The following is a 26,267-nucleotide window of genomic DNA, read 5'->3' as shown; positions in this document are numbered from 1 at the left end:
TTAAAAAGTGCTTCAACTTGGAATTCAAAGGAAGATAAAGAAAAACAGGAATTTATGGTCACTGTTCTGTAGTGAAAAACAGCAGAAAGGGGGTTGAGTGTGTAAATAATACAGTGCCTGTTAGAACATACCTGGTGCAGCAGCTTGAAGTAAAGCCTCGTGGAGGTTGGGAGGGGCCTCATGCAGTGCCAGTGCATATGATGCAATAGCCACTGTGTAAGGTCTTCTCCCTTTCGTCAGCAGAGCTTTTTTCAGGTACCGTGTTGTCCATTCATTTGCCGTCTGTGACAGATGCACAAATGACATTACTATTAATCAAAGCACACTCAAAGCAAAACGGTGTTTGTGAGAAATAGCATCACAAAAACAATCAAGGTATTTTGGGAATAGATCATTACCTCCACACTCACACCTGAACTGGTACATAGGATCCCTGCCCGCTTTGCTTCAGAAAGAGCAATGTGCACAAAGGCTGTGAGTGTTATTTCTGGGTCACCCCCACGCAGGCCACCCTGGAGGAGGCGACAGACGGAAACCAAAAAGAATCAATAGTTATAGGTTTAAAAATTTTATGTATTTCTTTTTGCTAACATGCTTTAAAGCTTAAAAGTGTCCAAAGGGTTTTGTATATACTATAAAACCAAAAGTATTTGCTCACCTGCCTTGACTCACATATAAACTGAAGTGCCATCCCATTCCTACCCATAGAATTCAGTTTGATCTTGGTTCACCTTTTGCAGCTATTACAGCTTCAACTCTTCTGGGAAGGTTGTCCACAAGGTTGAGGGGTGTGTTTATAGGAATTTCTCACCATTTTTCCAAAACTGCATTGGTGAGGTCACACACTGATATTGGTCAAGAAGGTCTGGCTCTCAGTCTTTGCTCTAATTTCTCCTAAAGGTGTTCTATCAGGCTCAGGTCAGGACTCTGTGCAGGCCTGTCAAGTTCATCCACACCAGATTCTGTCATCCATGTCTGAATGGATCATGCTTTGTTTACTAGCGCACAATCATGTTGGAAGAGGAAGGGGCCTGCTCCAAACTGTTCCCACAAGGTTGGGAGCATGGAATTGTCCAAAAGGTATTGGTATCCTGAAGCATTCAGAGTTCCTTTCACTGGAAGTAAGGGGTCAAGCCCAAGTCCTGAATACCAACCCTACACCTCCTCCACCAAATTTCAAAACACATTTTTCACCTGTGAACCTCCAAATCCACATTCGCCCATCAGATTGCCAGATGTAAAAGCATTTTTCATCACTCCAGAGAACGCGTCTCAACTGCTCTAGAGTCCAGTGCTTCACACCACTGCATCCTACGCTTTGCATTGCACTTGGTGATGTGTGGCTTAGATGCAGCTGCTCTAACATGGAAACCCATTCCATGAAGATCTCTGCATACTGTATTTGGGCTAATATGAAGGTCACATGAAGTTTGGAGCTCTGTAGCAATATACTGTGCAGAAAGTTGGCAATCTATTTGCCCTTTGCTGACCCCTCTCTATTCGTTTATGTGGTCTACCATTTTGTGGCTGAGTTGGTGTTGTTCCCAAACTCTTCCATTTTGCTATGATAGAGCTGACAACTGACTGTGGAATATTTAGGATCGAGAAAATTTCACCACAGGTGGCATCCTATGACAGTTCCAAGTTGGAATATTTGTGAAAAGAGTCTGCATGCCTGAGTGCTTGATTCTATACAACTGTGGCCAGACTAAGTGATTAGGACACCTGATTCTGATCATTTGGATAGGTGAGCAAATACTTTTGGTAATATAGTGTTTCAGGTTTTCCAACAATCGATCATCAAATGCCAGCTCAATAGGTGACTATTACCATTATTTTAAAGAGCTAATGAGGAAACAGTCTAAGTAATGGAATTTAAAAATGATAACAACTGAGAACAAAGAAAATAGCTAACAAAACATATTTTCCATGGTTGTGTGGGTGTGTGTTCCCTACAGTCATGGTGGTGGAGTAAACTGGGTTGTCTTCTTTGTACATTCCAACTCGTTGTCGGAGTTTGTTGTTCACCAGGTAGATGAGCGGGTCGCAGATCTGGTTCTTATTGATGCTGACTACAGAGTAAGCCATGGAGAACACTTTCACCACGTATGCAGTGATCCTGCCAGGAAATCAGAGTCAGGTTAGACTGCAGACACCCATTCTGCCCATTTAAAGAACTAAAAGGAAAAAAAAAAGTTAAAATATGTTACCAAGATCTGAATTGAGTATTTAATGCACCTCATTAGGAAATGAGAGGGTAAAACAACATGTCTGTGTGATTGTATGTAAAATAAACCATTTCAGGCGTTAGTGACATGCACCTGTAAGGGTGCCGCAGGTTTTTGGGTTGTCCAGGCCTGTAAAGACTCTTACACAGGAAGAGACGCATCTTAAGGTGAGCGTCTCTAATGCCTCGTATTACATGGTGAAAATGGAATGTACAATTGTCATGCGTGTGGTAGGTATGTTGGGAAGTATTTGTAAGGATAATGAAGGTTACATGCACTTATGACATACCCTGATCCTCAAGAGCCTAAACTATGTTTTTAAGCTCTCCCTGCATTGCTTGATGTTGACAACCTAAATCAGGCGCGTTCAGTCAATCAGGGTGTGGAATCACTTGAGTCAGCTAATCAGCAGCAAGCTGGCCAGTCCTGCTCTAGTTTTTACTAAGCTGGGGATAGTGGCTCCTTACTAAGCACGTGTGTAATGCGTTTTGGGAAAAGTTAGGCGATCTGGCTGCTAAAGGGCTGCTTCTAGAAGACTAGAGTGTGTGAATGAAAACACAGATGAGAGGAAATTGGAAAAAACAAACAAACAATTGATTGTATTAACATAACTGCAGACAGGGAATAAAGAAGAAATATAAACAACAGGTCTGTTCTGTGTAAAGGAACGGGATGTAGGGCCCATTGTTAAAGATCTTGTCCACAGAGTTCATTGATTGGTCAACTTGGAGCGGTTGACAGCAGAGCGGTCAGTTGCAGAGACAAGCCCCGGAAGTTTTGTAGGGTTTTGTTCCCGTCAAAATAAGAGCTTGGGCCGGACCTTTCAATTAACATGAAGGATTTCACTAGCAATTGCTCCACGCATGGAGTGTGCATGCAGTACGTAAGTACCGGTACCTGTTAGATACCCCACACAAACTATACTCTGATTGTCTTAATTTCCTAATTTCTAACAATCAGGATGCGTGCAAAGAGTACACTTTCACATAAAGAATACTAACAGGCAGTGTGTAGAGTTTGGGGGATTGAAAAAATAAAAAATCTGAATGACATGCCTCACTTACTTTACCCTTACTTAGCATTGTGTTGTTTAAGTGTTCGTTACTAGCTGTCGCCTGCAGCATATCCGTAGAAATAATCTGCCTGAACATTTTCACTCTACCGGCTTCAAAGATTCCATGCGAGCCATCTGTGTGCTCCGTACAGGTTTGCCCATTTTTTGCCAGCAGAATCCACCCATAAGGGAGGTAGTGACTAAGGCATTATCCATCAACAATCAGCCTAAAGCAACAGGAAGTAAATTAAGCTGCACATCTGCAACTAAAACAAATCCTGTTTAGGGGCAAGATAACAAAACACAAGAATAAGAAAGCACCATGTACTGGCTTCCTGGCGGCTATACGGTGGATAAGAACCATCAGTCTTTCTGTATTCCAGCTGGTTCTCATAACCTGAAGACACAAAAGATGAGTTAAATATAAAACACATCCATCATCCATTAATAACTATCCATAGCATCTGTCCATTCATGTTTACTAATTAAAATCACATGTTGTTATTCTTATTGCTTTACTTTTGGATTCACCTGGGATTTGATTCACTTGAAGTCCTGATTTATCAAGTTCTTTTTTCATCAAAAACATTCTGTTTTCCTCCAATATCTTGTTAGCCCCTTCCCACCGTCTAACCTCTCTTGATGTAGCCTAGGGCCTCAGCTTTGCGTTGCACCCCCACGCTCTCCCAGCTCCCAGTCCGGTCCAAGTATAGTGTTGCAATTAGCGGCAGTGTGATGGTAGCCAAGTTCTGCTCCACGCAGCCACCAGGCATCTGGATTAAAGCACCAAGAGAGTCCTCGCTGATGGAGTTATCAATGCTGTCTGCCAGCACATTCCCTAAAGACAGAAAGAGAGGAGGAATTAGGGGGAGAAAAAAAATATATATATATATATATATATATATATATATTTATTTATTTATTTTTTTGCAACGCTTTGCTAATGTCGGATCACATGCTTACCTCTTACATTGATGAAAGTCTCTGGCACAGAATTCGGCACAACTGCATCCATTTCAATTTTGCCAACGTGAACCGTCTGGCTTCCTGCAGCAAACAGGGATGCGGTCATCAATCAACCAATATCTTTTATATGGCACACAATATAGAACCAAAATGTTGTCCTAAAGCAGACTAACAGAGCGTGGGGATCTGGCAAATAATGCATTGACTGTACTGGACTAAGTGATCCCTCCTCCCTGGCGTTCCAGACAGGAAGTACTGGTTCCAATAAGCCAAGATCCCATTGACTTTTACTGAGAAATAAACAGCTATTACTCAGTCATTATTTTCAGAATAACCATTATTGTTCTGCCATCTTTTTTAATATGCTTCTGGATAATCCTAATTTTTTAATGTTTTTTTTAAATGCAGTTCATGTTATTCAGCATATAAACTGGCCAATAACATGCCTCAATAAATGTATGTGATCTCATGTCGAACGTTCACAGTATTTGATTGACAGATTCTCCCAAGTCCACTTTCAAGTGATAGGGGTGTGGATCTCCAACAAGCTCTCTCCTGATTGATGAGAGTGGTGACCATAGAAATGTTCACTAAGGCCAATTCTGATCAATCACTGCTCACTTACTTAGACTGTTTCCTTAGCTCTGGCTACAACACGGCCTTATGGAAACTGGCTTGTCTTCTTTGTAAACTTGTGAGAAAAATGCCAACTAAATTTGCTGTGGAACTGGAAGTAAATTGTTTTCTATGGGTGATGTCACACTCACGCCGTCCAGTTCTTTTGTGCAGTCAATAAATGGAAGTAAATTGCAAAACTTTAGTTTGGGAGGAAAGCTAAGAAAAGTGCAAAGACATCCACAAAAAATCCTGTAAATGTAAAATATTGCATAATTCCCAGCGTACCCCCATGAGCTGAAGGATTCAACACCACAGTCTGAACCTTTGTCTTCTCCACTCCTTCCAGCTGGTCATGTCATGAAAGACAAAGTAAAAACACAAAAACATGACGCTGCCATCTTGTTTATTTTTACTTTTTTTAAAACTATATTTGTTTAATGAAACAAATTTTTGACCATGAGAGACTCACCACCACCCGTAGAGATTTCTGGGTGCGATCACTTCCCACCATGCCTTTGGCAAAAGCTGTTACCTCCAGAGGAAGATTCCCAACCTCCAGTGGCACAATGGTGTAATGCACTGCCACAGAGGAGCTGGCAGGGACCGTCACCTCCTGTGTGTGCTTGTCCTTGAAAGCAACGCTGCATATCTTCTCTGTCTTCATCAGCACCACCCTGGCCTGAGCATAGAGCACCAAAAAAAGCGGTGACACTAACGTATTCCAAAACAAAACCATTAAAACAGTAAAAAACAAACTGACTACTTTACCTGAAGTGCATCATAGCCGTAGTTGTGCACCACAGCTTTGATCTCAAGCTGTTCAAACCTCGCCACAGAGTACGGCAACCTCAAGTCAACAAAGAAGTGTTTCCAGGATTGGATATTGTAGGGCTGAGCGACGCAGAAACCTGAAGTCAGAAAGATTAACTTTCAGATTTCCTAGCTAATGCCAAGAAAAAAGGTATGGAATGTTTGAGGAGCCGTACAAGATGTATTTCATTCTGAACCACTCACAGACCTATATTCTCACTCACACAAACTTCTTACTTACATTCCCATACATTCACTCGCTCATGCATACGTTCTCATTCACACATACTGTACATACATACTCACTCACACATAAACACATTCTCACGCTCGCATACATACATTCTAATAACATGTGTCTAACAATGAACTTCAACATCAATTTCAGTTCAACATTCGAAGATCAGATTGACATTTTTTTTAGACGTCATGCGGACATGAAGATCCAGCAGTTATGTGTCTGTCCGTCGAAAACCAGTTCTGGATGTCTATAGGTCTACAATGTGCATCTTTTGTCAACTATTTTATGTCCAATAATAACCTCATTCGATGTCCATTTTAGTTTAACATAAAACATCAGATAGACATTTTAATTAGACACCATAGGAACGTGACAAGTGCAGGATTTGAATTTTTTTAACACAATTTTTTGTGTTAATTTTACTATTTAATGTCTTGTTCATTTTGTGTTCTTATAATGTACCGATGTACTGATTTGTGAAAATGTGCTTAAAATAAAATGATTTTATTTTTATTTAATGATTTAGGCTCAGAATCTTTTTCCATTTTTACGTCAGGTGAAATATGCGTCAGTCATTTCTGCTTCACTAGTCAACTCCACTCTCACTAAAACAGCACGTCTGAACCGACTGTGGAGTTTATGGTCTAAATCTAAGCCATAGACATAGACATTCCTGAACAGAGCATCTCTGACGTCACCCATTGACTTCTACAGACCCCTACTCGAAGCCTAAATTGTCAGCTCACTGGCGCAGCTCTATTGGCTGGAGTTAACTCCGCCTAACTTGGACATTCTAAATTAGGTCAAAATAGGGAGGATCCTTTTGGGTTTTTTCCACGACCTCAGTTTATGCTGATCTGTGGTCCTCCTTTCAAATCTGCCTAAACATCTTTAGCTAAAGTCTCGGGCTCGGCAATGCAGCAGTGGACTAATATTTACATCATGAATCTTTATCAGAAAGAACTTGGTATTTTACACAGAATATGTGAAGCTTTCAAAGTGCAGCGGTGCAAGTGACATTTAGACAACAATAAAAACATATTTTCCTGCATTTTAGTTCAAACAGCCTCTTCTAACACAGTTCAAAATTGTTATTTCTGTGGTCCTAGTATGTAATTTCAAATTATAATATGTTATTATTATAGCCTTTATATACGCATTTTTTAAACCAATACATCATGAGAGTAATAGATAACCTTGTAAAATGTCATTTTGTCCCACTTATGTTGAACTGTTGGCAGATGAGCACATATAATGTTGGGAACAAAGTAAGGAGTTTTTCTTTTTTTTCTTCTTTTAATGAGTTGAACATATTTTCATTAAACTCTTTAGACCTGAATGAATATTTGAGCTAACTCTCTACACACAGTCACAGTAAAGCAGAATGCTGCTCCCCTGCCCACAATCCAAAGAAAAGTTAATACTGTCATGTTCTTTCCAAGACAAACTAATTTTCTTCAAAGATTACTGATATTTACGTATGTATTTTGAGCATAAATAAGATTAAATATTTTCTATTGTGTGTTTAACACATTTTTGCTAAAACCGCACTTGTAAAAATATTGAGTGAAATCTATTTTTTCCCCCTTACAATTACGAGTTATCTGTGATGGTCAAGTCTGTCGGGCTTTAGAAAGTGAAGCTCAAAAAAACCATCACAGCCACTTGGGTTAAGCAGGAATTCACATCTCCTGGTTCAACTGGACGGACCGTGGTGGAATGCCTTTGACCTTTTTATTTTCAAGCATACAAGGAAGAGCAGCTTCTGATTAATGTAAGGACTCTGGAACTGGTCACTAGGACAAAAGAGGATGTCCAGTGGCTGCACGGTGCTCACACTGGCACAGAATTTCTTTTTTGTTTTGTTTTTGACATCACAGCAGGGGGCGCTAATCGAATAATGCAAGATTATTATAGCAGAACAATCTGTAAACAGCCCCCATGCCTACCCCCCGTCCCCTCCTTATCTACCTACCTTTAAAAGAGGTGAAATTATTTTAATGCATGGGCAAGAAAGAAGTGTTGGGGTCATTTCTATCAGAAAAGGGACTGGTGATGAGTCAGCATGCAGATTTTCAAGAGAGTACACCTCTGGTGCCAATCAAACAAAAAACGTTTAAAAAAATGTAAACGTTCGAAGTGAGGGTAGTGGGGGGCTGCAACTACAGCTCGGTGTTCTAGCAGAGTTGGCTAGAATACTGAATCAGTGTAGCACAAATACATGCTGACACCTCTGGCAAGAATCAATTCAGAGACAAAGCTAATGAAACTTTTATTTTGATAGTCCACATCCTTTTATCGGTAAGTTCATTTGCATGTTAGCTAAATATTTAGTTTGCAGTTAAATATGTAGCTTCAAACTTAATATTTAGTTAAAAAGCTAAATATTTAATTTGGACTTAAATAATTAATTAACAAAAATGTATTTAGTTATAAAGCTTAAATGTTTAGTTTGGGAAACACAGATCAGATGTAATCTATTTAATAAAAACCAAATGTTTAATTTTATAAAATTAAACTTTTATTTTACAAACTATACATTTAGTTTGTAAACCAAACTTGTGTTTTTAAAAATAACATTTAACTGTAAATTAAATATTTAGCTTGCTAACTCAGAATGTAGTTACTAATTTATAAAAAACGTAAAAAAATTAATTAAAAGGTGAAAACATGCATTTGAAAAATGCAACCTGTTTATTTTTTTCCTAAAACAGACCAAATAATATAAAAATATTACTGTATATTAAATATTTGACTATAGTTTTTTAGAATGGCACCTCTACAGGCAGTAGAAGGGCTTTTCTTGCGCATTTAAAAAATCATGTCAAAAACATTTTTGGCGGGAAAGGTTTGCTGATTTTACGAAATGAATAACTCATCTAGTGCTACTCGTTTTTATATGACAACTTGCAGTATTGAGAGAATGCAAAATTTTGTTGATAATTAATTCTTTATAAAACAGTTACATAACGTTAAAAATCAAAGTTTAGACATTGGTTAAGGTGTTTTTTTCCGAAATTTCCCGTCAATATTTGTGCATCTTAAACTACCATTGTTGTGAGCAAAGATTGATCAAAATCACTCAACGTATCATAACTTATACTATCTATATTACATAAAAAAGAAGAATTTTGCAATTGTTTTGTTGATTTCACCAAAGGATTTAAAAAACATCTTAATTCCAAAAATGTCCTCACAGCATTACAGCAGTATAAATATTGCTAGCACAGAGATGCTAATGCATGATTTTATTCCCAGCAGAGTAGATTATTGTAATGCCCTCCTCTCTGCCTTTAACTGCTGCAGAATTCAGCTGCATGCGTGCTGACGAGGACCAGAGGGAGGGAACACATTATGCCAATTTTAAAATCACTGCTGTGGCTCCCTGTGCAATTCAGAATTGATGTTAAAGTTCTTTTATTGGTTTTTCTAAATGTTTTTAATGGTTTTGGGCATTCATATTTATCTGATATGATTTTAAGGTATGGGCCCTTGTGGACCCTGAGGTCCGCTGAAACAGGCCTTTTATTTATCCCAAAAGTTAGAACTAAAACATACGGCGAGGCCTCATTTAGTTATTATGGACCTTGCCTGTGGAACAGCCTCCCTTAAACTGAGATCTGGGGGGTCCTGTGAGTGTATTCTGTGGACTTGAGTGGGGGGGGTCACTGATGTGGACATGTCCCCAAACATTGTTTCCCCACTTGATTCCTGCATTGCATCATTTTCCCATTCTTCTTACCATGATGTGTGTGGTAATGTGAGTGTGTAAGTGTATGTGTGTGTGTGTGGGGGGGGTGTCATTGTGTGGGTTTTAGACAAAATATTTGTTCAATGTCTTGTCCTTTTCTTTTTAAAATCTGATTACATTTTTATGTAAAGCACATTGGGTAGCATGAGTTGTAAAAGTGCTATAGAAGTAAAGTTTGATTTGATTTGACTCAAAAGCTTTGGAGTTTCTTTAAAAGCTTATAACAGAACATAAAAGCTTTGTGCCAAAGCCTAACCTGTATGAGGAGAAGCACTGATTGCAAGAACGCCCCACTCTGTGATGCTGTCAGGCAACGCACTGTCCAGATTCAAGGACGCCAATCTGTGGACAAAATACAGATTTTCTGGTCACCATGAAATCAATCAGAAGCAAAACAAGTTAGTCTAAAACCAAATTAATACATCTAGCTCTCAACTGTGCCTCTTCAACATTTTTATTTCATTTAAAAATGGTCATGAAATAAGGAAAATACAGCAGCAAAGCAGTATTCACACATTAAGAAACATGTTGGCCTTTGGTTTTAAGGTAGTCACTGAACCCCACAATACCAAATACGGTATATAATAGAGAACAATTCAGATATAGCTTTCAAATAAAAGGCCAAAATGTACATATTTACAAAGACACTAGAAAGTTTAACATTTCTAACTGCTCTTGGTCCAATCCAATTAAAATCTGTGAAGTTGTGGATTTCTGCAAACAGCTTGAAGAATCCAACAATAACACATTTGCTAAACTATTCCTGAGCCTCGAGCTTCTTTAAAGTTTGGTTTTAGAAAACGTTCACATACATCGCAACATGTTTGTTGAGACAAAATTGCGCTTTTGATGTTTTTAGCATGTTCTTGTGGCATAATACAGAATAATTTAGCAGTTATGAGGACCGGTATTTCTTTTTTTAAAGCCTTGTGGCTTGTAAACACAGAGCTCTAAACAACAAGAAAGACAAGGGAGGGTACCATTGCTCCATGCCAACTGCCCTGGCTACAACTCAGAGGTTAATTTTAAGTTAACTCCTGCCACTCTGCAGAAACTATGTACCAGGAAACAGCACAATAGGAGTGGAATTTTAACTCCAACACCACAAAAGAGTTGCGCAACATTTGAGAACCTTTCACCTGGCATGTAAAAGTCAGAAGCGGCTAACAAAGGTGCACTGCACAAGTGAGTTTTTACGGTGTCAAATGCATGTTGACACCCGTTTGACCACATAAATGGAACCGTTGGGCTACACAAAGATGTAAGAGAGGAAACAAGGAAAGTTGCAACAGAAACATCCGTAGTAACCGGCCATCTCAAGGAAGCGCCGTAGATCATGTCTTGTAGTGGTGACAGGGTAGTCCAGGATCGCAGAAACCTTGGGATCGAGTGGACGAACTTGGTCTTGTCTCACTTGTTTTCCAAAATAGGTCACTGTAGCCCTCCCAAACTCACATTTAGCCAAATTTAGGGTAACCGCTGAAAACCTGTCCTTATGGTAACTAGGTGGTCAATTCAGCTGTCAGAGTAAATAACAACATCGTCAAGATAAACCTTCCATTGTGGAACATTCCCAAGCACAAGCTTCATCAGGAAGCAGGAGCATTCCTCATCCCGAAAGCCATGACAGTATATTGCAGAAAGTGGTCAGGTGATACAAAGGGGGATATGTTCAAAGCTTTAGCTGTTAACGGGACCTGCCAGTAACACTTTAGAAGGTCAAGCTTGGTTATGAAAGTTGCTGACCGGATACTGTCAAAGCAAACTTCCAAACGAGGCAGAGGAACTTAATCAGCCACCGTAACTATATTGACCTTACGATAGCCTCTACAAAAACAGGTCTACCATCAGAATTGACCACTACCCGACAGGGAGAGTGCCAAGCACTGCAACTTGGTATTTGCCATACCGCATTCAAGAAGGTACTCAACCAACAATATGCATGTTGTTTGACAAACAGAAAGAAACAGGAACAACTGGAAAGCCGTAACATACAACAAAATAGTAAGTGCTTTCTGCCTCAGTAGTCAGATGTTTGCTCATGTCTCACTCACCCATCCCTCTCTGCCTTGCTGGGCAGGTCAATGTCCATCCAAAGCCATGACTCAAAGAACTTGTGACGCAGATATATTTGGCTCTCATCCACTTCCTCCCACTCTTCATCCTCCTCTTCTTCCGCTGCCTCCAACATTGGCATTACTACTGCTTCTTCTGGCCTTCTGTCCATGGCTGAAAAGCTCATGTGCAGTTTGGGCATTGTTCTTTGTGAAACTTTTAAAGGCAGTTCTGATGCTTTTTCCTTTGTCCAGTCTTTTGGAAAAGAAACAAAAATTCAGAAAAAGAAAAACAACACATTTACACGTTTTAATTGACACTGAGAAAACGATGTCCTGTAGCACATCTGCACAAAAATGAGAGGAATACGCAAAACATTAGAATAAGGATTTCTTCCTGCATGTGCTGTATTTCTGTGAAATTTAATCAAAGTTTTTTTTTTTTCTGAACAGTATTACCAACAATTGGCTTAAAATTGGTACAAAGATCCAAAGTTGTCTTTAAAGCCCTAAGGAAGGGGTCAGACTGAACTCATCTTCACCACTCCGAAGCAGAACAGTGGATAGTGTGATTCTCTTTTTTCTCACAGTCATCTCCAAATGTTTCTTTCTTTCCTCTGTTTTTGATGTTTTCTTACAAATAAGTTTAATATAGCATAACCTGTTAGTACTGATCACATTAAAGACTGATCTTGACATGAAAGAGAAATGATACTAACCAAAAGTTTCCCGTGACAGAGGGATTTTTCGATGTGGGATCATGGCGTAGAAAATTAAAGGGCTGGTCGTGGGTGGGCGTGTGGTGGTGGGGGGAGCAGTGGTCATCGGCGGAGGGGTGGTGGGAATTTCTGTGTTAAACTCCTGGCCCCTGTAGGTGGAGCAGCAGTAGCGGAATGCTCGCATGCACTCCCAGCCTTCAGTGATGTAGAGGGAACGTCGGGTGCAGGAATACGGCATGGGAATCTCCCGCAGGCCGTCTTTGCAGCAGCGCCGCTCAAGCTTCTCTTTGTAGTGATTCTCTGTGGTCGGAGGAAAGGCAAGGCAAATTTATTTATGCACAGAAGATTATGTGCGCACAGGCAGTTTAAAGGACTTTACAGAAATTAAGAGTATTGTCAAGAAATAGGAAGATTTTAGGACAAGAAAATAATAAAAAGATAAATAACATAAAACCTCATTCATAAAATTATTGCACTTAGAGTAAATGAAACTTAAAGGAAGAGCTGGAAGTCTGGGATAGAATAAATCCGTTAAAGGAACAGCTCATGTTAAACTATGTTCACACCTCTGTCAGCAATGCATCACTTTTAATAAAAATTCTACACTGACCAAAAATATAAACGCAACACTTTTGTTATTGCTCCCATTTTTTATGGTATGAACTCAAAGATGTGAAACATTTTCCACATACACAAAATAACACGTTCTCTGAAATTTTTTTCACAAATCTGTTTAAATCTGTGATAGTGAGCACTTTTCCTTTGCCAAGACAATCCATCCCACCTCACAGGTGTGCCATATCAAGATGCTGATTAGACAGCATGATTATTGCACAGGTGTGCCTTAGACTGGCCACAAGAAAAGGCCACTCTGAAATCTTCAGTTTTGTTTTATTGAGGGGGTCAGGGGACTCAGACAACCAGTCAGTATCTGGTGTGACCACCATTTGCCTCATGAAGTGCGACACATCTCCTTCACATAGAGTTGATCAGGTTGTCTATTGTGGCCTGTGGAATGTTGGTCCACTCTTCTTCAATGGCTGTGCGAAGTTGGTGGATATTGGCAAGAACTGGAACACGCTGTCGTATACGCCGATCCAGAGCATCCCAAACATGCTCAATGGGTGACATGTCTGGTGAGTATGCTGGCCATGCAAGAACTGGGATGTTTCCAACTTCCAAGAATTGTGTACAGATCCTTGCAACATGGGGCCGTGCATTATCATGCTGCAACATGAGGTGATGTTGTTGGAAGTACAGCACAACAATGGGCAACAGGATCTCGTCACGGTATCTCTGTGCATTCAAAATGCCGTGCTGGAAACTGAAAAGGGGAAACGAACCAACCTAATAATAATATTTTTATTTAATACAGTCCTTTCTAGAAAATCCAGTTTCCTCACAGCCATCAATGAAATGCACCTGTGTTCGTCGCCCATAACATATGCCTGCCCATACCATAACCCCACCACCACCATGGGCTACTCGATCCACAACATTGACATCAGAAAACCGCTCACCCACACAACGCCACACACACCGTTTGCCATATGCCCTGAACAGTGTAGACCGGGATTCATCCGTGAAGAGAACACCTCTCCAACGTGCCAGACGCCATCGCATGTGAGCAGTTGCCCACTCAAGTCAGTTACGACGACAAACTGGAGTGAGGTCGAGACCTCGATGAGGACAACGAGCATGCAGATGAGCTTCCCTGAGACGGTTTCTGACAGTTTGTGCAGAAATTCTGTGGTTATGCAAACTGATTGTTTCAGCAGCTGTCCGAGTGGCTGGTCTCAGACGATCTTGGAGCTGGACATGCTGGATGTGGAGGTCTTGGGCTGGTGTGGTTACACGTGGTCTGCGGTTGTGAGGCCGGTTGGTGGGCTGCCAAATTCTCGGAAACGCCTTTGGAGAAGGCTTATGGTGGAGAAATGGACATTCAATTCCCTATCAACAACTCTGGTGGACATTCCTGCTATCAGCATGCCAATTGCATGCTCCCTCAAAACTTGCGACATCTGTGGCATTGTGCTGTGTGATACAACTGAAGATTTCAGAGTGGCCTTTTCTTGTGGCCAGTCTAAGGCACACCTGTGCAATAATCATGCTGTCTAATCAGCATCTTGATATGGCACACCTGTGAGACGGGATGGATTGTCTTGGCAAAGGAGAAGTGCTCACTATCACAGATGTAGATATATTTGTGAACAATATTTCAGAGAACTGGTTATTTTGTGTATGTGGAAAATGTTTTACATCTTTGAGTTCATACCATAAGAAATGGGAGCAAAAAGTGTTGTGTTTATATTTTTGGTCAGTGTATGTAAATGTGCATGAATGCGTGTTTTGAGCTTCTGCATTCAAAACTCAGGTGTTCATGTGTAGCTACCCAAGTTTTTACAACAGTTTTCGGGTTCAACATACAACAGTGTGTCCATTGAACACGCGTTAAAAGTTAAACCAGGTTGAACTAGATCAGTTAGGGACTTGCATTTGGTGGTGATTTATGGGTGGCTTTCCTTTTCATTTATGGAAGTGCCAACAGTTTAAACATTGATTGTGGAGAAGAATTATATGACATCAAGTATTTTATACATCAGAATAGAGCTGTGACAGGAAAATCCTGGAAATTTCCACCGCTTCGACATTTCTCACCAAGTCTCTTCAGACGGTAGGTGGCGGACATGTGCAAGTAAACAGTAGAAAAAGAAGAAGAAGAAGCTCCTCCCTGCTTGTTCAGAGTGAACACCATGGGCTAAATGCATGATCATGAATGTGCATTTATCACATGCCCAGTGAGAACGTTGCATCAGATGGCGCTACAAGGGAAGTGGAAGTTTTTGGATGTGGCAAAGGAGGACATGAGGATTGTTGGTGTGAGCGAGGAAGATGATTTGCTGTAACAATTTCTAAAGAGATAGGTCCAAATGCTTTAGAAATCAGCTCTTCAGTTATGTTTCCTCTTTCCCCTCATGTTTCAAAAGACTATGACTTCTATTTTGCCACTATTTATCTGAAGGAAATTTGACTGCACTCAACACTTGGTGGAAGATAAGAAGTCACTAAACTCCTTTAAAATCAGGCTTTTTGGTCCAGGTAGACAACAACACAAAATTTCATAAAATATGATTTTATATTTTCTTTAGTGTGCCAATGGTAATATATTATCATACATGTGGATGTAGTTTACTCTAAAAGGCTTAAGAATAGCATAATATAGGCCCTTTAAGGCATGTGCTTCAGGGACATAGGTTCAAAGGTGGACTAAAGAAATTGAGTTAAATGAGGGAAAAAAACTCTTATTACCAACTTCAACTAAGTAATGCCCGTTAGATGTGAAAGTGTTCATTCTTGTACAGAGGAAAGCCTCACCCAGCCGTTGTTTCCGTTTTAACTGTTCAGCAGAGCGCCTCCTTCGAGCCCTGCCTGGACAGTGGAGTACTGAGGAGAGGAAAGTGTGTGGGGGGTTGAGGGGCAGACTTAAAGATGATGTTGATCATTCTAAACATGATCTGTAATTAGAATACCTTGTCTGGTTTGTGTTTTGAACCCTGCACTGGAGGAAAAGAGAAGTCCTGCATCAACAAACACTCCAGAGGCGTCTCGTCCTCCTCCCCTTGTGCAGCCCATGTCTCCATGCTCCACCACGTCCCAAATCTGCATGAAATGTTAAGTTGAGAAAGGCTGGTCAGTGTTACAAAATCGTACAATAACGTATCTGCGATCATTTATGTTATCTTGATGTTTATTTAGCGAGAATTGGACATGTGTTATGTTAAAACACAAGTATTGGCTTTTTTTCCATTCTGAAGGAATTTAGTCATTTTTTAAATTATGTTTGTAGTTTACACTGTAAATTACCCAAAGAATGGCATCACACTCTTGTGAGAACAAAGCATGGTTCTGCTGCGTAGCAGAACACACACGCAAGTTTATCAGCGTGTTTGGACCCTTTTGAGAATTTCTCCACTCCTGGAGTAACATCTCTCACATGTTGATGATGGATAACAGGAAAGGAAAATTCAGACGGAATCAGCATAACTATATTTATTGAACTTACATTTATTTTGGCTTGTCGGGGAAAAACTAGAGACATGTATAGTATGGAATGAACATTTATGGTGTAACCCACAAGATTCGGAAGTGTGAAAATCAAGCAGCCATGTTTGCATGGTGAAAACTCAACAAAATAGAGATGGTGTTGGTGATCTGCCCTTCATCCTTAGACTCACAAATGTTGTTGAGACAGAATGAATTTCACAGATTGAGTAGAATACATCAGAATAGCAGAATGTGCTTTAGTAAAGTAGTAAGAAAACACAGCTGATTATCTTCCAGTCCACAAATCAATACACATAATCTTAGCCCTGAAATTGAGGGATTGTTCGTTTAAATCGTCTTTGAAGTTGTACCAAGGAGACCGAATACTTTCCTTAACACTCATAATCAAAATTGAATTTTAGTTTGACTGCAGCTTAGAATACTTATTTGCAGAGAACAAGACATTATCAGCCCTGTGAATGTCTGGCGATCTGTCCAGAATGTGTCAGAATACAGCTGGTTGAGAAGATGGATGGATGGATGGATGGATGGATGGATGGATGGATGGATGGATGGATGGATGGATGGATGGATGGATGGATGGATGGATGGATGGATGGATGGATGGATGGATGGACGGACGGACGGACGGACGGACGGACGGATGGATGGATGGATGGATGGATTTATGGATGGATGGATGGATGGATGGATGGATGGATGGATGGATGGATGGATGGATGGATGGATGACCTGATCATTCAATGTGACTGCAGAGATTAAAAATTAGTCCTTTAGCACTCGGTATATAAATATGAAGGCATGTGGGGAGGTAAATGCTTAACTTAAATTAAAGCTCAAAGATAAAAAAAATTATATGAAAAATAGTCACAAAAAAACAAAGTATTTTTTAAAAAGCAACAGAGTCTGTGCTTGACAAGAACTGCTCTGCTGTCTGAAAGGTGAATGGACAGGATGACTGTTGCTGTCTGTAACTGCATTTCTATTAACAACAAAATTGCGTAAATTTGATTTGTGGTGGTAAATTTACTTAATGTAGACACAACAATGTATAAAAGAATTTACATTTATCAAATAATAGTTTTTGCACTTGGAGGAGGTGTTTTATGGGGCATATCGAAATTAACAAAAGTTTCTCGAAGTTAATTTATTTTACTTTACTGCACAGTTCTTTTAAACATGTTTGTGGCATCGTGACTGCTGACATTTATGAAGGTATAAATTCACTTTGTTGAATAATAATCAAGCAAGGTCAGAATATACCAAGACCTTTTTTCTGTTCTGCCAAATGTCAATATTAAATGTGAACACGTTTTAAAATGAAAACTACAGCTGATCACCACTCCATTTACGGGAGCAGAAAAAACGGAATAATGACACTGTTTAAAATTTAGTTTTACTATAATTAGCATCATAACGAAAAAGTAAAAACCTTGAATTTACATGCAGTAAAAGCACCATCACAGATGCCTGTTTTTTTATTCCATGTTCATGCTTGTGAAGTTCTCAGAAATATTTATGGTATTTTGTTCTGACGCGTCCAATCCTATTACATGTACGACAAACAACAAATGCAGTACTTTTTGTTTCAAACACACATAGTCACAATACTTTGGCAATACAACTTTGGCCTATTTTCCTTGTGCAATATTGTTATAAAAACACTGAGTTCATGACGAAATATGTTTAAAAAAGCTTTTTTACCTGCTGTTTGTGAATTAAATAAGTTTTTGGAAAGGCTTTTGTATTTCTTTGTATTGGAGTTGGAGTTATAGTTTGTGATAACACAATATTTAGGAGAAAATTTCAAATTGGCACTTCATGTCATAAACATTGCTGACCCCTTTTTAGAGTCTTGGAGTTGAAAAAGAATGAGGCTGAATTTTATGTTATTTAGGCCTCAGTAACAACATATGGAAATGGACCTCTGTGGGTAAAAAATGGGTAAACCCGTATGGGGCACGCAAGTGGCCTGCAGGGATTATCAAAGTTGTAGACTGCTTGATGAGCCCGTGGAGCAAAATTGATCAAAATTTCTACGGGCATGCTGCAGGTGACAGGTTGTAGGGAACACGGATGACACAACAATACGCAAGGGTAAATAAGGGTGACGTAGATCACACAAAGGCATGTCGTTTGGATTTTGTATTTTTTTAACACCCCCCAAACCCAGGCACTGAATAAGGGCCTGTTAGGACTGTTCAACTGTACGCCCCTTTCGTGCTACCTGATTTAAATAATTTGACAATTTGAACATAGTTTTTGTGGGCATCCTACAGGCATCCCCATGCATGCAGCATTTGTGCACAGTCAGTAAGGAGCCAGTACTCGCACCTTAATGACTAGTGGGACGTAAGGTCACCATATCACAGCATCACCCATACACAAGCATGCATGTATGGAGGTGTCTAATGAAAGACCCATCTGCACTCCTGTCCCTGATCCTCCACGGGCCCGGATAATCCAAAAACCCGCAGCATCCTTTCGAGTCAACCCCCACAGGTGCATGTGACTAAGGCTTAAATCTAGTTTATGTTCAAATGTTTGAAAAGATTGGAGAAGAAAACATCTATCTGGTTAAAATTACATGCTGAGAATTGCTAAATTGCTTTATGATCTTCTTCGATGACAGTGTAATTAGAGTGAAAATCAAAATAGTGTGTGCAAAGGACAACAGATCTGCTATTAGAACATTCCCTTCCCCCACTGAAGACATGTACCTTCTTCTGAGTGAGTCGGTCCTTGTTGAGGAGATACACGGAATTATCCACAGCCACCAGGTTGACCTTTGACCCCGGATCACCTCTGATCTTAAAACGCACACTCTGCCCTGGGGCCAAAGTTCTGGGTGTGCTGTCCCCTGAGCCCACTGTGAGCTGCAAAAAAGATTAATTAGAAACATCTCGGGTATAGAACCCTTTAGGTCCTACTGAGCACTCACCCCCCCGATGCAGGCATCTACCACGTCTATCCAAACAGAATCTGACACCACCTCCTCCCTCCCCACCCAGGGGAGGCTGAAGAACGCCACCACACGAAACGAGGGCATCATCTCCGACGTTACCACCAACCCCACATTGGTGACAGATCGGTCAGTCACATCCGCACGTTCGGCTTTTAGGATTTTACCATTGCTGAGGACCTGCAGAGTGGAGTCCAATCTTAGTGCATTAATATTAATACATTTCTATTCAAGGTGCAATGGAACATGAAGTGAAAAAGTCTTACCAGGTAGGTGATGTGTTTGACCAATTTTCTGTTCTCCTGTATTGACATCTTGACAGAGATGTCAAGGGACACCCGGTCTCCTACAGACACAGATTTGGATCCTGTGGAGATGTACAGGTAATTTTGCTGGTGCTGGTTAAAAGCCACGTAGGGCTGAAGGGTGATCTGAGTTCTGGCCTGCTGGTCTGGCCTCAGGTCTGCCTGGATAGTCTCAACCTATAAAATTAATGAGATATAGAAATATTTAGAGGGGGCAAATGAGAATGCCTATCTGATATTTTGCACAGATCGTAGAATAGGAACAATTCTGGCATAGTTAGATGGTCTTAGAATTACTTTGGACGTAAAAGGCTGTCAGTATTGCTAGATGTTTTAGAGAGACGATCCTCAAAATTATTTTTTGACAAACCACATAACATAAATGGCATTTTGGGTGGTAGTGAATTACATTTCTGAATTGTATTAATCTCTTTACGTGCTGCAGCCTCTGTACCTATGCTGATGATGTCCATCTGCACGTGGCTGTTCTGAAGGCTTAGTGTTGTGTTTTGAATTGCATTTAAACTGAAGTTCTAATTTTAACTCTGAAGACACAGAAATAAACACTATTTTAAAACTTCAACAGACATGTGAAAACAATTGACTTTATAAGAGAACTGGACTGGATCCAAATCATAAAAAAATATGACTGAATTGACTTTATTTCATAGGACACTGAAGGAATCCATTACTCACTCGGTCCAGTTCTCATATACAGTCAGTGGTTAAAACCTAAGAAAATCCCCAACAACAACAACCTCAAAAGGGTTTTAATTTAAAAATATTTTATAATTATCTTGGTGTTAATCCTGACTTTTATTCCAAACACACATTTGAAAAATCTATTTTTTAACCTGAATGTTTTTTTCTTTTGAGCCTAGTCGGAGATTCTTCTGTGCTGGTTTATCAGGAGCAGAACTGACTCCTGCTGTGTGTTTCTTCCTGGTCTGAACAGAACTGCTAAATTGACTGAGAATAGAATGATCCAGATTTAAGGATCCTGAAAAATGCATGTAACTGATATAGCTAAAATAGCCATCAAAAAATGAAAGACTAACCCAAAATTCACAAGAATTACCAAGGAAATATTAAAACTAGGATCACAGAGCTCATGAATATGAATGTTTTCTCACAGTAATGGTTTGTGGCTGCTGATCATCGGGCATGTTGATGCTGGCCCTGGCTGTTCCAGCGGAGGCTATCACAGGAACATCCAACTGACTGATTTTAACCTGGACATTGCGGGCCGGGGAGCCGTCATGGTTGCTCACCTCAATCTAGGCAGCAGGCAGAGAGTTTTTTTCAATCATTTTCAATAAAAAAATAAAACAACTTTTCCAAGAAAACTGCAAAACATAAATAAATTTACTGTGAGGTCTAAAGGCAGGCCAGGCTTAAAGTACTTTGGAGAATCAGTGAAAGATATGACATAAGGGGACTTGACAATTTTGACCCCTGTCTTTTCAGCTTCAACCAGATCGCTTCCTGGGGAGGAGAAGAGACACAGATTTCAAGTTATTGAAAAGACATTAAGAAAAGGACATAAACATTTTTATATGAATTATTATTGAAGGATTAATTATGTTATTATTAATCCACTTTTCTAAAGCCCATTTTAGGGCTTACTGCCTGAATGACAGTTATTAAACAACACTTGAATCCCATTTTTGTCTTTTCCAGTGGTTGACACCACAGTGAGTCAAAGGTTTGGTTTGCTTACAGGTCTAAAGGACATGTTTATACATGTCGACACTGCGGAGTTGCAGAGATGTCACAATAAGTCCTAATAAACTGATCAGCAAACCAAAAACCTGGGAATTTCTAAGTTGTGAGTAAAAGGCGGTACACGAAATTCTCATGACAACACAAGTAAAACTTTCTTTTTTAAAGAGGTTCTCAAAATCTGAACAGTGAAGGCTTCTTTACCGGTTTTAGTGAGCACAGAGGCTTTGACATACACAGAGTGTCCCACCAATGTTTCTGGGTCGGGGTATGCTGCTTTGAGCTCCTCAATGCTTAGGCTGACTCTTCCGCCATCCAGCTGCACGCATTCCAAGAAGAAAGCAAGATTACCTTTTTGTTCGATTTCATTTAACTTTTTTTTAATTGTCTTTAAATAAACCCTTTTTTATGAAGAATAAAAAGATTAAAAGCAAAACAAAGAACCAAGATGTAGACAAGGGACAGAGACTCACATCTGACAGCTGTTTCACTGAAGGCAACCTTTTCATCTCCTGATTCATCTTCACTCCGAACACTACGTAGGCCGTCCCCTCCACAGGCTCCCCAAAGAGATACCTGTAAAACAATCATAGCAACACACTATCAAAAAAATGTTCCTTCAATTTTCATAAGTAGTTATTTTAAATCTCTTTCTTTATATTATAAATCCATGAGTTCACACACTTGTGCATTGAGGATTAATGCTGAGATTAGCAGGAAAATCAACATATTTCATCACCAGTGGAGGAAATGCGCATGAAAAAGTTTGCAGCAGCACAGCTGCATGTGAATGTGTTGGAATTGTTTAAGCTGGTCTGACCTTGCAGTGATTTCCACAACAAGCTCACTGTCATCCAAGCTGATGAAGGACTTGGTGGGTGTCAGGGTGACATTGAAAGCAGGAAGAACTAAAAGAAAAATATATTTCAAAAATGAAGAATTGCTATATTTCTTTTTTAAATAAAAAAAAATATACTTCAGATCAAAATGTAACCTACCGTATTTCTTCACCTGAAACGGGGAGGTGAAAGTGTTCTGCTGCCAGTGATCGAACTTTGCAGTCACCTGCCATGTTCCTTCACTAAGACACATTCAGTCACATCGTTGGAAGCCCAGACAATCGTCCAACCAGACAATGTTCAGAAGTTTAATCCCATTGTCTGGTTGGATTTGGTTTATGTCAATCACAAGATTTATACACATACAACTAACAATGGACGCAAGAAAAGAAATTGACTAAAAAGATGAAGGATCAAGCAAAATGTATTTCACCAACTCTTGGAATCCAACTCGATGGTAAATCTTTTTAGATTATACAAGAGCCAAATGTAGAAAGAACCAATACAAGTTTAACTCTATGTTATATTATATGTTATATTATTGTGTATTACTCCATATTCAGATTTCACATGTAGGTTTTACTTGTCTTGATTTCTGAACTCTGATCATCTCTAAATCAAACAGCTTCTAAAAATAACAGAGAAGCACATAGTTATGAACTGTGTTGATCATAAAACTCCAAACCGTAAAAAAGAACAATAATGTGATGGATGGATGGATGGATGGATGGATGGATGGATGGATGGATGGATGGATGGATGGATGGATGGATGGATGGATGGATGGATGGATGGATGGATTTATGAGTGGATGGATGGATAGATCTTTGTGATTATAGATGCTGTTATCCTTAAATTAGATGATTATTTACAAATGTGGTAATCCCCTTTTTTTAATTGTTTTGAAGCTTGTAAAAACATTTTGGTGAAGAGTTCCTTGTAATCATCTGAAAATTAAAGAAATGCAAAATTGTAAGTATTTCTTTTCTGTCTAGACTCTATAAGCCTGTAAACCTTGTCTGCAGACAAACATTGCCAAATTCAAACTAGGTCAGTTGGTGGCCCAAAGCAAACATGTTTGCCTGCTGTGAGCGCTATCGCACTGAAAGAAATAGTTCAAGCTTAATTCAAGGGTTATAGGAGCCACAAAATATTGCTAGTTAAGGTCTTACTTGGCAATTTCAGAGAGTGGGAAAGTGTCTGCAATGACCCCTTTCACGGCTCTGGTCCTAGTGATCTGTTTGACCACCACTCCATCTGAATTCTAAGCAGAAAACAAGTTTTCATAGGTTACTAAGATGTATCCATCAACAATCAAAAAACTTCAAATCATTTGTGTTCCTTGTCTGGAGTGATTTTAAAACTTTACTGTAATGTCTATGGTGATGGAACTGTCAAAGGCCTTGAAGAACGGTGAGGACATAAAGGTTCTGAACCGAACTGTGAAAGATAGAAACAGAAGCTGGAAAAAAAACTCCAATAAAACATATTAGCTGTTCGTTCCAAAGAAAATGTCGTGTCTGTTATCAGAAACTTTTTTCCATCATTACCGTTGTCTCCAGGTTTGTAGATGGGCTTGTCAGTCTGGATGAAGATGTAACCAGAGTGAAAGGACACCATCAAAACTCTCTCCTCTGTGTGATAACCCTGAAAGCTCACTGTCAGATACACAAACTTGTTCTTCTTCTCTTCACGATTCAAGAAATTTGAGGAAAGCTGTAATAAGAAAAAAAATATAATAAATGATATGAATTCACTTGTTCTGATGCCGTAAATGCTGCTGCTGTTCTAAAGTACGACTGATTCAAGAGACTCTCTCCAGTCCAGGTCACCTGTATAGACTTGAGGACCTGGAAGCCATTATCTTGATTGAGGGTAGCATTGTCAATGAAGAGCATGGAGATCTTGTTGAAATCTTTGATTTCGATGGAGACGAAGACAGGGTTGCTCAGACCTTCGGCTTCTAGGTAGATGTTCTCCTGGCTGTCAGTCCTCAGTAGGTCTGGAGTTATGATGGTGAATCTTCAAGAAAACGTGAACCAAGTGAAAATTGAAATTTTCATCTTCTCTTTGTTCATCTGTTTTTTTTCCCTTTCTCTCTGGATTTTACTTTTAAAGTCGGCAGAGCACTTAACACAAAAGTATGTAGGCCTATCTGTATTTAAAAAAGAAAAGTTAGCCTACTGATAACTGGTTGATTCGAAAGCAAAAAATATATATACAAAACAAACTTTTTTTTAAAACACATTCATTACTAAAAAACATTATTTTTTTTCCATAAACTAATTGAAAAAGCATTCAGAAAGTGTTGGTACTTCAAAATCCCTAATATCGAAAAAAAACAAAAAACAATTTAAGCTGCGTCATGAGAAATGTAATTAACAGTACCTTGGTGTGGTTTGAAGAGTTTGAGCTGTGGAGACCAGCCTGTGAAAAAAGTATTTCAGGCATAACTGTGTTGCACAGCAAAAGAAAAAAAGATAATCCATCCATCCATCCATCCATCCATCTATACTGCTAAAAGAAATAAAGAAACACCTAGGGGTGTGACGATAACCGCATCACCATGGTGGTGACCTCATCATCACCGCAAAGTTTTTTTTTTTTTTAAAGTTCTGAATGTGGTGCGTGATTGGAACTATAAAAAACACATTAATCTTTGCTGATAATTTACATTTTCTGCTAGTCCTGTGTTAAGACTTCAAGGGTTTCTGGGGGAAACCTTTTATTGCTGTTCGCTTCAATGAGTTATATCGCTAGAGGAGACACGCCCACTTGGGAAACCTGGCTAACAGTGGCGGAGCGCTACGCCATCTTGGGGAGGTCGTCTGTGCCCTCGTGACAATGCTTTCTATAGCCTTTGGTGGCATCTACTGTAAGTAGCAGTCAATGACATTACCTTTATGATGTAGATTTGTGTCCAGTTTCAGTGTGAGACAAGTCAGTAAAGCAGAGAATCAAACAGAATAAAAGATGGTGACAACTCCAAATCCAAGTTATCAACATAAGATATGAAACGGAGCAGCAGAGGGAAGGTGGTCTTCCTTGCCCAAGTGTAACACCTTAACGGCCAGAATTGAAATGGGCAGTACGGCTGGTCCACATATGATCAGTAAAGCACGGCTGCATATGTAGCTATGGTAGCTGGGGACTTTGGAATATACGAGTGTCAAAAAAGCTATCTTTGCAAAGCATGCAATTAGTGAAGATGTCTACAGGCAGTGCTTTAGAAAACCAGTTGTTCATCCCAAAGAGTTTTATAATAGACTAAAGGACTTTTATAAGAAATGGATTCAACCATCAAAGAGAAACCAGGAAAAACTGGGGAGATCTTCATCCTAAAACAGTTTTACCACTGTCTTTCACTTGAATTTAGGGTGTGGGTGTGGGTGTAGGTGCAGGAGCGCAAAACTATGTCTGCAAAAGAAACAGCTTTTCCTGTGGAGAATTTCTATCAGCCCAAAGAGGCCCCAAAAGCTTCTGATTATTATTTTTTGGACATATTTATTCTATAATTACTTTTTTCCATGTAGGTTTTCAACGCTTCTTTGGTTTAAAACATTTTTTTTTTAATTAAGAATTTATGAATTTCCTGTTCAAAAAAATGAGACAGCGGCAGGTGAGGCACCGCTCCAGTCACCTCTGCCTACCCTGCACCCAGACTGCACTGCACACACTGGCTGGAGCTCCAGCTGACGCATGCGCTTTTCTGTTTTGGTCTTTTTCTCGTCATAAAAGATGCTTTATTTTTAATTACTTCATTTTTTTTTTTCTTGCCAAATGTCTGATTATATTGGTACTATTTAGTCTTTTCATTCTGATTAAAATTATGCATTAGAAATACACTAGGTGAGGCACCTAGTACACGTGCCTCAAGGCAGAGTGTGCTGGTGATCCCAGATTATGTTACACCATGGCTACAGAATAACAGAA

General features: G+C 39.6%; 1 protein-coding gene across 1 annotated transcript in view; it reads right to left on the bottom strand.

Moving 5' to 3' along the window:
• LOC101170893 (complement C3) overlaps positions 1–26,267 on the bottom strand; it is a 42,560-nt gene that overhangs the window by 14,215 nt on the left and 2,078 nt on the right. The window contains exons 4-31 of the mRNA XM_023959331.1: positions 24,723–24,761; positions 24,167–24,356; positions 23,885–24,050; positions 23,704–23,774; positions 23,507–23,598; positions 22,494–22,576; positions 22,316–22,403; positions 21,969–22,071; positions 21,700–21,814; positions 21,143–21,258; positions 20,907–21,050; positions 19,735–19,950; positions 19,448–19,648; positions 19,227–19,382; positions 15,972–16,101; positions 15,817–15,885; positions 12,442–12,741; positions 11,723–11,978; positions 9,925–10,010; positions 5,635–5,774; positions 5,336–5,545; positions 5,152–5,212; positions 4,246–4,329; positions 3,917–4,120; positions 3,604–3,679; positions 1,957–2,119; positions 399–512; positions 132–282 (exon numbers count right to left, since the gene is read on the bottom strand). Coding sequence (XP_023815099.1) covers positions 132–282; positions 399–512; positions 1,957–2,119; positions 3,604–3,679; positions 3,917–4,120; positions 4,246–4,329; positions 5,152–5,212; positions 5,336–5,545; positions 5,635–5,774; positions 9,925–10,010; positions 11,723–11,978; positions 12,442–12,741; positions 15,817–15,885; positions 15,972–16,101; positions 19,227–19,382; positions 19,448–19,648; positions 19,735–19,950; positions 20,907–21,050; positions 21,143–21,258; positions 21,700–21,814; positions 21,969–22,071; positions 22,316–22,403; positions 22,494–22,576; positions 23,507–23,598; positions 23,704–23,774; positions 23,885–24,050; positions 24,167–24,356; positions 24,723–24,761 — 3,824 coding nt within the window. The remainder of the gene's footprint in view (positions 1–131; positions 283–398; positions 513–1,956; positions 2,120–3,603; positions 3,680–3,916; positions 4,121–4,245; positions 4,330–5,151; positions 5,213–5,335; positions 5,546–5,634; positions 5,775–9,924; positions 10,011–11,722; positions 11,979–12,441; positions 12,742–15,816; positions 15,886–15,971; positions 16,102–19,226; positions 19,383–19,447; positions 19,649–19,734; positions 19,951–20,906; positions 21,051–21,142; positions 21,259–21,699; positions 21,815–21,968; positions 22,072–22,315; positions 22,404–22,493; positions 22,577–23,506; positions 23,599–23,703; positions 23,775–23,884; positions 24,051–24,166; positions 24,357–24,722; positions 24,762–26,267) is intronic.

Source organism: Oryzias latipes, chromosome 1, assembly GCF_002234675.1.
Source record: "Oryzias latipes chromosome 1, ASM223467v1".
NCBI classification, from domain to species: Eukaryota; Metazoa; Chordata; class Actinopteri; order Beloniformes; family Adrianichthyidae; genus Oryzias; species Oryzias latipes.
The sequence above is the reverse complement of the archived record's forward strand: the minus strand, read 5'-3'. Positions and strand labels throughout refer to the sequence as shown.